At 48.7% G+C, this 12554-nt stretch overlaps 1 protein-coding gene across 2 annotated transcripts in view; it reads right to left on the reverse strand.

The window, feature by feature from the left end:
• Positions 1 to 12554, reverse strand: part of CLPB (ClpB family mitochondrial disaggregase) — a 164099-nt gene that overhangs the window by 24265 nt on the left and 127280 nt on the right. For both annotated transcript variants that reach the window (XM_027774047.1, XM_006140956.3), the window contains one exon: positions 4232 to 4346. In XM_027774047.1, coding sequence (XP_027629848.1) covers positions 4232 to 4346 — 115 coding nt within the window. The remainder of the gene's footprint in view (positions 1 to 4231; positions 4347 to 12554) is intronic.

A 12554-nucleotide genomic window follows, 5' to 3' on the forward strand; every position in this document is an offset into this window, starting at 1 on the left:
GTGCCAGGCTCGAGCAGCCACAAAGAGGTTTCAAACATGGGGGATAGGACTGTTGGATTTATTTTCCAAAGCTCGCTCCAGCTGTTGAGGGAAGCTGATTCCAGGGGAAGAGGCCAGGTGTGAGGATCACCTAGAGCTAGAAAGATAGAACTAGATACTTAAAGGGCTACAAGGGCTGAGGGGGAGGGAGGGGCCAAGGAGCCTTCACTGTTTCTATTTAGACCAGAGAATGGTGGGTAAGGACACAGCAGACGGGCAGGGTGGAGAGCAGGAGGAGTCTAATTCTGAATGTGCTTAACAGGTAGAACCTTGCCTGAGGAGGATGGTGGGGCTTGGATACTGCGCTCCTAGGAGGTCTGCCCAATAGGGTAGGTATTTATCCCTCCCCACCACCAACAGCAGTCCTGCACTCAGGAAAGAAGCCTTTCTTTATTCTCTTTTTCATTGCCAGAGGGCAAGGGGACTAGCCAGAGACAAACAGAGACAAGAAGAAGGGGAGAAAGAAGGGGAGAAATTACCCTGCAGTGGGGCATGGTTACCATACAAGCTCTTTTTCATTTCGCCATCCCGTCAGGATTTTGGGCACACACACACATGTGCCCAGAATGTTTTCACGCCTCTGGGGCTGTGATTCAAATTGTGGTTAACCATATGGGACCTGGCTCTCTTAACCACTAAGCAATAAGGCCGACCTTCTTTGTTTGTTTTGTTCATGATAGAGCACAGGCATGCAGAGGAGTGGTGAGAAGGGAATGAGGGGGAGGGGAAGCACCTTTGGACAAGGTCCTGTCAGTGTGATCTCCTTTTCCCAGCCCTCCAGCTCCTTAGGATCTTGGGCACGTGCTCACACACCTGGTAAATTCTCAAGTCAATCTGGGGATCTAAACTGCAGTTGGCCACATGGCTTCCAGCACCGTGGTTCAGTTTGCTACTGATAGTACCTCCAGGCCGGGCGAAGAGTCTCGCCTCCAATGCCAGGGCTCTGGCTTGTGGTATGTAGTTTGGCCCTGCTTTAGCTCCAGTGACCCTGGACCAGAGAGGCCATGGGCCTGGGCTGTGGGGCTAGTGCATTCTCTCCTCCATCTGTAAGGCGGTAACTGTGCCGGCCTTGCTAGAGGCCCTGCAGCTGGGGACCACACTGATAAATTCACTGTATTACTTTGCACAAATCAATATCCCAGCACTTACCAGGGGGTGATGTGACCAAAATTGGTTTCAGCCAATTCGTGAGGGTAATAAATGGCCATTTATCAAATCAATTCATTCTGCGGCACTTCTATGCCTGCCCATCCTCATGGTACCCATGGGGTGCCAGGCTCTATCCAGCCAGTCCCTAGCACGTATCTGACACTTGCTTGGAAGACCTATGGAAGCCTGGGCTGGCCTCTAGATCCACCCTATTCTCCTGCACTTGCTTCAGTTTTGCGGCCCTGAGGTATTGGCTGCTTGCTACCACAAGCTGAGCCAGGGAGCGCCTTGTGCTTCGGCGGGGCTGGGAGCTGCACCCACAGGCTGCCTGACTCCCTCAGGCTTGGGATCAGAAAGCTCTGGGCACTGGTCACAAGAGCCGACCACGGTTATTATTACTGTGCTCTAGCATCAGGGCTCCTCAGCACAGCCGCACATGGTTTATGTCTTAAACGAAGGCAAAAAAGCACCAACCTCACAACTCAGCCCCCAGGGGCCTCTGCCCATTCTAGTGTCAGCCTCCATACCCCAGGACAAGCAAGAGGGCCTTCCTGATGCCATTTTACCTCTGACCCGAGGCAGAGCTGTGGTGACAGAATGTCTGCAGATTGAAGCACACAGAGTACATGTTCTGACATGTACTCCCCCTTTGGAGGGGGAGTCGAGTCACCCTCTCATGCTCTGGGCCAGCGAAAAGAAGAGACAAGACGGTGACCTGTCAGAGGTCAGCACAGGGCCAGGGGAAGAGACGAGGCGGCGCTGGAATGAAGGATCAGTCCCATGCTGAAAGAAACAGCTACGGGCTTGATTCACGGAGTCTAGGATTCCACCCAAGACTGAGAGCATCCTGAGGACAGGAGCTGCTGCCTGGCACATCCTGGGTAAAGCATGTGCTGTACAGTCTGCAGTCCTGGACTTGGTGTCCCTTACCTGAGTGAGGACACGGATACTAAGAAGCTGAGTTGCACAGCTGGTCTGCAGCACACCTGCTGGAGTCCAGCATTGTCAAACTCCTCCCATTTCTTTTCTTTCTTTCCTTTTTTTTTTGAGAGGTATTTTGCTATAGAGTGTGTGCACTCACCAGAAAGACAGAAAGAGACAGAGAGAAAGAAAGTGAGAAATCACCCCCCAGGGGGGATGGTCACACGCCAATCCCTTCTCCTCTCGGGATCTTGGGCATGCATGCACAAGTTTAACATGTGAGTTTAAGCCACTGGGTCCAGGACTTGAACCATGGTTGACTACGTGGGAGTCCAGCAACGTAGCGATTATGTTAACTGCTAGTTCCCCAAACTTCTTCCATTTCAATGCTCCCCACCAAACCCTGTTCTCATGGGCTTGGGGAACTAGGGAGGAGCAGGAGGTAGAAGACAGCAGGCAGCCTGCTGGGGAAGGGCCGGTAACATGCTGCTAGAAAACGCTACCATGGCAGTTGTAGTCCTGGCCCAGGTGCACGTGAGACTCCAGCAAGAGAGCTTTTCCAGACCTCTGCCCAGGTAGTCTGTCTCTGCTGTGGGCTACTCCTCCCTAACCACAAGAGCGCCCAGAGTCTCCCTTCCTCCACCTCAGACACAGCTTTGGCAAAGGAGTAGGGGCTGACGCCTATAGGAAAAAGCCTTACTTTCTTTTTAAAAAGTTTAATCTAGGGTGGTGGCTCAGGCTGGGTGCTTATATCCAGGCCCAGAAGGGCAGCCTGGGTGGTCTGAGCCTGAGTAGTGGGGCTCTGTGTATCCAAAGCTTTGCCCGCTCATGTGTGTGACTGCAGGCGGCCTTCTGACCGCTAGCTGATGAGGCAGCACTGGTCTGTGGGCTCCTCTCACGTTGATGGGGTCAGGCCCTGGCGAGAGGCCCACGACCCCCACGAGTTCCACTGCTATACGAAGATGATGGAGATCAGGCTGTCATGGAGCGGCTGCCTTCATTTTTCAATTACTCCACTAAGCGGTATCCTAGGGTTGACATGAAGCCCTAGCAGGTCCAGTGGTGCAGCCAGTTTCGGCTGATGAAGGCTCCTACAATGAGTGAGCAGAACCCTGGGCTGTCCTAGCAGGCGCTGGACAGGGGCCAATAGCACATAAGTGAGACTGAGACGTCTTGGGCCAGTGCTTCTGTAAACCTCTGCTGGGCATCAGATCTCTGGAGGGCCTATTAAAACACTGATCTAAGCTTCTAATTCCATAGACAGAGGCTGAGGCTTGCAAACTGATTTCTTACGGATTCCCAGAGGATGTTGATGGCATTACTCCAGAGCCCAGGCTTTGAGAGCCACTGTCTTGGAGGGTTCCCTCTGGGTCAGCTGGGCCTAGGGTTCCTCTTCTCTCGCCACTTCTGTCATAAACCACCCTAATGAGTCATGCGCCAGAGTTGAGGCCAAGATGAGGCCACTGTCTTTTGTAGAACTCTAGTTTTATGTATTTGTCCACTGGCATTTTTGCAGGGGGCAGGAGGGCTATTAGATTAGGGCTACACCAGAGGGCAGTCTGCCTCCCAGGGGTCAGAATATGGAACATAAAAGCTTCAGGGGCAGAGAAGGTAGCCCTTACAGTTGCTCAGATGTTTTCCCTAAACCTGGGGCAGTTGTGACAAACCATACTGAAGTGACATGGGCTCTGGGCTGGCAGACTGAGACCTAAGTCCTGGTTCTGGCTCAGCTGACACATGACTGGTGATGGACAAGCTCCTGACCTTCTCAGGGTCTCAGTTCTCCCATCTGAAAAGTAGGAAGTGAGGGCAGTGGGCCAGATGAAGGTCAGAGTTAAATTCTAAGCACAGGAAACCAGCCTTCAGCAAATTATTTAAATGCCTGTGTCTCAGCCTGCTCATCTGTAAAATGGGGATTTAACAATACCGACTTGCTATAAGGATTAAGTGACACAGGCAGGTAAAGAGCTTAGGCAAAGCCTGGCATACGGTTGTGTCAATAAACATTAACTTTAGTGTTGCTAACCGGTCTCTGCAGTTGGTGCCAGCATGATGTACCCCTTGCTGCAGCTGAGCACAAGCCACCCCAACCTTTCTGGTGCTGCCTGGCGCCTGCACTCACCGGCACCCACTGTGGCGATGGCACTCTCCTGGCCAATGATGTGCTCCTTCAAACGCTGCTCCAGGGGGAAACGGCGCCGCTCCTCGGCCTCCCGCTTCCGCTGTTTCTCTTGGTACTGTGGGGAGAGAGGGCAAGCAGCTCAGGGCACTGGACCTAGTATAACCTGAGATTTGTTCTACCCCCAACTCGGGAAAACCATGAGTCCGGGTCTTCGGAGGCCTGTGGCATGGCTCTGGGTTGCCACCGTTGGGGGCTGGTCCTGGCCCTCCCCATATGGTTTCCTTCCATCAGGTAGCCACTGACAGGCAGGGGCACTGGCTCACCCTGCTACTGATATAGGTACTGCTAGCAGATTAATTCTGGGCTCAGAGAAAACATAGGCTCAAATCCCAGCTCTATCACTTACAAGAAGTGCTTATCACTTGGAGTGAGTTATTTTACTTCGGTCTTTGCATTTGTAAATAGGGATTAAATACGATGATGTATATAATGTATCCAGCATCTTGCTTAATAAATGTAAGTTCCTCTTTCCTCTTATGCTTCTGAAAATATTTTTGGTTTCCAAATCAGAGCTATGAACACACTCCACTTCAATGATACTGCATCTCAATTAAATGTAATTGCTCAGCAACTGCTGTGTGCCAGCCTTGTGCGTGGCCAGGATGTAGGGGTAGGCCAAGGAGGGAGGGCTGTGCCTGGTCCCTGGAGGTTCCACTTCATGCCCAGAACCTGGTACATCTGGCCTTGAGCACCTAATTCACGAGAGGCTGAAGGAGGCCTGAGCTTGGTCATGCTGTGAAGGAAAAAGGGGCTGGGGATAAGTCCTTGTCCTCAGGAGGGGTGAGGCATGGTCTGTACACAAATACTTCTCCGTCTAAAGCAATCGTTTTTCTCACGGGTTCAAAGTATGCAGCTTATTTATCTCTAGCACTGGACCTTTGCCTAAAAACAAAAAGCTCCCTGGAAACAAGTTTGGTGAATGTCTGTGAGCCTGCACTCTCCACTGGCCATGAGCTCTCCAAGGGCAGGCTCTACCTTTCAATCATGCTATTCCAGCATGGATGCTGAGACAGTGGGGCATCTGCTGAGTGTTTGCAAAAACGAATTTGGTAACGGATACAAAGAGGAGAGAGTGAACAGTTACATGCGGGTGCAGATGCACAAACGAGAGAAAGACTCACAGACACGGAACAGTTGGAGTGTGCTTTCTGGGAAACAAGAGGCTTGAAGAAGCTAGAGGACTGGGCCAGGTGGGAGCTATAGACTATCTGGAGTTGAGGCAGGGAGGTGCAAGGGTCATGCATTTATGGAGGTCCAGGGAGAAAGCAGATCTTGGACTGGGAAGGAAAGACCAGGTCTCCAGGAGGCTCCTTTCCCCTAAACCCCTGTAATGCTGATATCTTCTAGAAAGAGAGCTGTCAACATAAGGCCCTGTCATGAAAGTTGTGGTTGCAGATTGCTCTTGCGGGCAGAGTGGATGAAAAATACCTGCTGCTTGGGCAGTGTTTTCCTGTTACAGTAGTGACCTTGACAGAAGTTAAAAAAAATAAATAGCAAACAATCCAATTTTGGCTGTTGCTATCAGTCTGTAACTGAAAGCTCCCATCAGTCCTGGGGTTTCATATGGAGCAATAATTCGGCGCCGATCCCAGTGGAGCGACGCTTGCCGTCGGAATCCGGAGTGTCACTGTGCAGTTCCCTCAGGCGCTGCATACATCACCTGGCTCTGCCGACTCCCGTCATATATCTGCTTTCTCCTCCCTGCCCACCCAGCCCCACTCAGCACTCGGGTCCACTGGGCTGGAAGGCTCTGACAGTGAGATGCACACGCATGGCTGGAGAGACTGTAGTTGGGCAGACCATGGAAGAAGCTGGTTCGTGAGGGTCTGGGGGTCAGTTTCCTCATCTCCCCTCAGTGATGGGTCTCAGAGTATTTCCAGCTCCAGGCCTTTGCTCACACTGCTACCCCATCATGAAAGCCTTCTCAATTCCCACCAACCCCCGGTGCCCTGGTCACGTCAGCTTTAAATGAGCTATTTTCCAGAGCCTGATGCATGGCTATAAGGTCACCCCAGCCCAAGACCTTGTGCACTTAAGTAACTTCCTGTTCATCTCTCTCTACTTGACTGTGAGTCCTTAGTTACGAAGACCACATTTTATTTTTCTCTAGCACCTACCAGGGCCTAGCTCACAGGAGGAGTCAGTACATGCTGCTACCTGAATGAAGAAGGCAGGATATTTGTAGAAATGGCTGTTGTGGGTTAGGCACTGTGCTTGCCACTATATACACAGTGTCTCATTTAATTATTATTACTATTTTTTTGAGAGATTTTTGCTATGGGGTGCATGTGCTTCCTGGAGAGACAGAGACAGAGAGACAGAAAGTGAGAAATCACCCCCTGATGATTGTGGCATGGCCTCTCTTCTGTTCTCCTCCTGGGATCTTGGGCATGCATGCACACATGCCTTGAGTGAGTTTGAAGCCATGGGTCTGGGAATTGAACTTAGGTTGGCTACATGGGAGTCCATCCAGCAACACAACCACCACGCCATCCACTGGTCCCATCATTTAATTCTTACAGTTGTCCCACATCTGAAATGTGGCTTCTCTTCTAGCTCATAGTTGTGTAGCAGAAGAAACAAGCTTTGCGTTTGACAGACCTGAGTTCAAACCTCATGTTGGGGAAGTTTATTTACCTCCTTGAATCTTAGTTTCCTCATTGTAACGTGGAGACAGTACTCATAATGACCTTGCAGGATCCTTGTGAGGATTAAATGAGATGATGTATATAAAGTGGTGAGTGGAGTCTCTGGCACATAGCAAATGTATTTATGTGTAATAAGTGGCAGTCTGAGTCATTCAAACGGCCAGCATAGGACCTGGCCTTTATTAGGACTTTAATGTTACATCCCTTTTCCTTCACTGCATTTTGATAATAGATTGTCTAATCAGTGCCTTTTTTGGGTACCAGAACCCTTTTCACTAATTTAATCATGGGTAGTTGTCCATGCACTAAACAAAGAATTGGTCTGGCTTAAGCAGAAACCTGGGCCCAAGTCCACTTGGGTGCTCCCACAGTCTCACAAATGGCTCTCAAGGTTCCTTCATTTAGGGACCCTGGGTCTGCGGGGGACTGTCCCCACACTAACCTGGTTCTAGAGATGCCTCTACTGCCTAAGGTGGCTCATCTCTGGCTGTCAGTTTTCCTTACACGGTAGAGAATTCCACCTAAAGTGCTTCCCACCCACGGGTCTGTGGGCCCACAGAGCACATCTCCTCCCCTTGGCTCAGGCAGAACCTATCATGACTGTTCCTTGTTGGTCTGGGTATGATCATTGTGGCTTCCCTAAGTTTTCTTCGGGGGAACTTTTCCACTTTCTGCAACTCTTTTTCAGTGACTGGTTGATCAGGAGCTTTCTAGATGGTCTTGGGAAAGGTTCAAATTATTGCTTACATCCCTGTGCATACATTAATTCTCCCCAGCCAAGAGTCCCTAATACCTATGTCCATTCAGAAAAACCTCTGAATAAGACTTCTTTTTTGGAGAGGTTTTTGCTATAGGGCGTGTGTGCTTGCCAGAAAGACAGAGAGACAGAGAGCGAGAAATCACCCCCCCCCTCAAGGGGGATGGCCATGCCGCAATCCCTTCTCCTTCATTCTCCTCTTGGGATCTTTGGGTACACACACACACGTGCCCAGCATGAGTTTAAGCCACTGAGTCCGGGACTCAAACCGCAGTTGGACATACGGGAGTCCAGTGACATAGCCATTATGCCAAATGCTGGTCCCTGAATCAGACTTCTTCATAAACATTTACAAGATACTAGGGTTATAGGCCAGCAGGTGGTGTGGTGGTTAAGGTGCTAGACTCCCACATGGCCAACCACGGTTTGAGTCCCAGACTTGATGGCTGGCTTTCTCACTTTCTCTCTCTCTCCCTATCTCTCTCTATTCAAATAGAAAATAATAATAATAATAAATAAAATGAAAGAAATATTATTTTTAAAAAAAGATACTAGGGAAGGTTACTTCTTGTTTTTTCCTCCTATGTTAAGCACAGAGTCTGTACTAAAAAATGGGTTGAATGAATGAATGGATGAATAAATTACTTTTGAAGGCACAAACCATGAGTTCAGCCTTGTGAAAGGCTAGTCAATGGAGGAAACTCCAGAAGGAAAATGCTCAGTTGGTAAATATTCTATCTGAGGGAGAGGACAAAGTAGGATGGAAGATGGAGCTTGGTGAGGGTTCCATAAATGTAGGTCACTCCTGATCTTGGCTCCTTGAGAAGATGGGGAGGAAGCCTATTGCACTTTCAAGCTCTGCTCTGACAGAGTTTCACTAGAAGAGAAGACGGGACAGGTAACCTAGCCTGTAAAAGCAGTAGGTGATGGACTGAGAGAGGCGCTGGGAGAGAGCTGCCCTGGAGAAAGGAGTGGGGAAGTGATCATCTTAATAAAAGTCACACGCAATTAACTTCAGAAGCCCTCACCTGGAGCGGGCAGAGGCCAGCTTCCCATGCTGTGCCTTGGCTGGATAATCTCAGCCACTGGTTTCCATCAGTCTTGATTTAATATGGCACCCCTCCTGGCTGTGAGTGCATTTACAGGAAAGGGCTGGGAGGCCAAGGCAAAGCCTCGCTGGGCTCGCTCTCTCGGAGGTGGGTGGCTGACTGAGTGGATCTGCAGGGGAGGGTTACAAGGGGTTATGGCAGGCATCCCAATTGTTCGGCATCCATCAGGGATAGGTCTTGTTAATGAACCCGGCAATGTATTCACTGAGACAAGATGGCAGCTGGGGTGGGGTAGGCAGAACAAGACCTCAGGCAGAACAAGACCTCAGGTAAGAATGGAGGAGGGAAGAGAAGAGAGGCCAAATTACAGTTTCCCCTACACGTGAAGTTAGACCCACAGATCCACCTGGTGCGCAGACACACTTGATGTGCCCCATATGCCTGACTCCCTGGTCCAGAACCTAACTCATGTCATAATCTGGGCTTCTACCAAGCTCTGAAACTGGTTGACAGTGAGGACTAGGTAGGTTAGTCAGCAAAGGGGACCAGGTGGTAACAGATGAGATTGGGGTGGGGAGATGATGGAAAAAATCTAGTGTGGGAGGAAATAACAGAGAGGCCTAGGAGAAGTCCAGGGGATACAGAATAGATGGGGACAAGGGACTGGGGAATAGAAAGGTACCCAAGGACCTAGAAAGTGTCTTGAAGTAGCCCATCAAGCATACATCCCTGGAGAGAAAGGCTAGGCACAAAATAGGTGTCAGCCGCATCAGACTTGGTAACCACTAGGGTCAGCATCCTCAGGTCCATACTCCTTTCTCCCAGTCCATTCTCCTTTTGCAGCTAGAGCCATACTCTGTCAACAGGGAAAGCAGATCACGTCATTCTTCTGAAAACGGCTGGGTTGATCCAGAAACAAGACTGGTGAGAGAAGGTTAAGAAGAGCAAGGAGTCAAGTGAGGAAATGAGTTTGTGTTCTTCTGAGTGCATCATCTCAGGGGCATGTGATGTTGATTTACCCCATAACTGGTGGGGGTAAATCACACAGGTCAGGTGGTGTCTGCCATGTTTCTCCTCTGTCATTTTCCCTTGGGTAATTAATAAGGATCTTCAACACTATGTAAATATCCTGTTACTCCTCAAACTTCCTCTCACTAGTTTTAGCATCTATCTTGCCTGATTTGGGACTGGCTGTTTCAATCACAGCTCTCTGAAGTCAATGTTATCATCATCCCTACCACACACAGATTAGGTAAATTCAAGCAAATCATACTGGTACCAACTGATAGAGAGAGAACACTAATCCTTGTGGTCTGACTCTAGAACCTGTACTTTCCACCTGTAGATAAGAGAAGACCTGCTCTCTGCCTTCGAGTTGTTCAGTCTTTTTAGGAAATGAGACTTAAAACAAAATTTCTATCCTTACTTCAAGTGAATTTATTAAAATAAACACCAGAGGGTGTTCTTGCTAGAAATACATAACCTGAGTTGAATCATAAGGAAACATCAGAGATCAAGGGATGTTCTACAAAATAACCATTCTATACTTGTTAAAAATGCAAGGTCATACAAAACAAGAAAGACTGAGGATCCATTCCAGATTAAAGAAGACTCAGGAAATATAACAATGCAACACAATTTGGGATAGGCAACATTCTGAGAATGATTGGGATGTGGGCCAGCAGGTGGCAAGGCGATTAGGGCACTAGTCTTTCACATGGCCAACCACAGTTCGAGTCCTGGACCTGGTGGCTTGCTTTCTCACTCCACTCCCCTGCCCCTGGGAACTCACGTGCTCCGTAGCAAAGTGAGTCAAAATAAATAACTACACAAAATTAAATAATTCTTAAAAAAAAGAAGAAGAAGAAGAAGAAGAAGAATGGGACAACTGGTGGTGAGATCTAGAAAATACCCTTCGATTATTTAATATCAACATTAATGCCCTGATTTTGATGATTGTACTGAGGTTATCTAAGAAAATGCCCCTCTTTTTTTTAGGAAATACATATAAATATTTAGGGGTCTAGGAGCATCATATATGTAACTTACTCTCAAATGACTTAGAAAAAAATCATACATATGCTTATATGTAAGTAATAAAATAAGTGTTATAAAATGTTAACGTTTGGGCATCTGGGTGAACGGTTCACAGGGATTCATTGTACTATTTCTGGAATTATGCAAAAATAAAAGTAAAAAAAAATCAGGATAATGCTTATCCTGGGAGGCTGAGTAGTGACTAAAAGGAGTATAAAGTAGGCTCCTCATTGCTTATAACAGTCTATTTCTTTTTGTTTTTATGAAAAAACTGGGACCAGCAGATGGCGTAATGGTTATCTTGCTGGACTCCCATGTAGTTGACTGTGGTTCAAGTCCCGAACCTGGTGGCTTAAAACTCATACCAAGCACATGTGCGTGTGTGCCCAAAATTCCAAGAGGAGAATGGAGAAGGAATTGCTGTGTGGCCATCCCCTCTGGGGAGTGATTTCTCGCTTTCTGTCTCTCTCTGTGTCTCTCCAGTGAGCACATGTGCTCTATAGCAAAATCCCTCTTAAAAAAAAGGAAAAAAATCAAGATGGGGTGAGTGTGCATGACAGAGGGAGGGAGAGAGAGAGAGAGGGGGAGAGAGAGAGAAGAGCAACCTCTACAGGGCCCAGTCATGCTGCAATCCACTTACTCCAGTCCTCCAGCACAGCCAGGGTGGATGCAGGGTACACACATGAGCCCCTAGTGTGCTTTCAGGCCTAACAGGCCTAGGACTTGAACTGCAGTTGGGATGTGGCTTCTAGCTCTGCAGTCCAGTATGCTACCAACTGCACCACAGAGGCTGGGCTGATACTTCCTGATCAGGTCTGTTGAGTTTGTGAAAACACAGTGAACTATAAATTCATATGTATCTTGAACATGCATATTTCAATAAGCTGTTTCTAAAAAGTTACAAAAGAGAGAGAGAGCAAAATTCGGTCCCTGTAAAGCACCTAGCACTGTGTCTGGCCCATGGCGAGCCCTGGGGCCGCATGCATAACAAGCAGCACCTATAATGAGATGCACAGTGAAAAACAGGCTGCATAGCACAGAGGATGAGCAGGGCCTCCTCCCATCCTGTGCCTACCCCTCCTCTCCCGAGGGCTTCACTCACTCTGGCGGGGGCACCCAGGCTCTCAGCTTGGAAGGCAGGCCCTGGGGAGCATCGCATCCCCAGCTACCCCTGAAGCAAATGAAAAAACAGAGAAATGGGAACTGTGCTTGTGATTCTGTCACTGGGATATGCAAATAAAATATATAGGATAGGCCTATCTGCCTAATATTCCTGCCAATTCATTCTCTGGGTGTGATTAAAATGAGCAATAAATTCCTCCTGAGTCTCGGTGGAGTGAGGATCTAGGAGTGAAGATGCAGCTGCCACGAGCGTGTCCCCCTCAGCTGAATATTCATCACGGGATAGCGCCCCATATTTTTGTTTTATCTGCCATCATGTGCACAGAGATATATTTCTACCTCTCCATCTCTTAGTTAAGATGTGAAAATGGTGTAGAGTTTAAGTATTAAACTCTCCATCTAGGGAAATCCTTCAAAGTGCGACGGGCTACTCCTCCATGAAGCCTGCTTATAATGCTGGGAGGCCATCCGTCCACACCTTTTTGGAGCCCTCACAGATTCTGTGTTGCCCCCTCCTAAGGCACAGGTCAGTTTCAGGGCGTTGGAGCTAAGAGAATCTGCCTCCCCCTGCCAGGCAGTGAGCTCAGGGGCAGGGCTGGGCCTCTGGATCTTCTCAGAGGCTAAGAGGGCTTGGGTGCAGAGAATGCCGA

This window comes from Tupaia chinensis, unplaced genomic scaffold, assembly GCF_000334495.1.
Source record: "Tupaia chinensis unplaced genomic scaffold, TupChi_1.0 Scaffold000047_1, whole genome shotgun sequence".
In the NCBI taxonomy this organism is placed as follows: domain Eukaryota; kingdom Metazoa; phylum Chordata; class Mammalia; order Scandentia; family Tupaiidae; genus Tupaia; species Tupaia belangeri.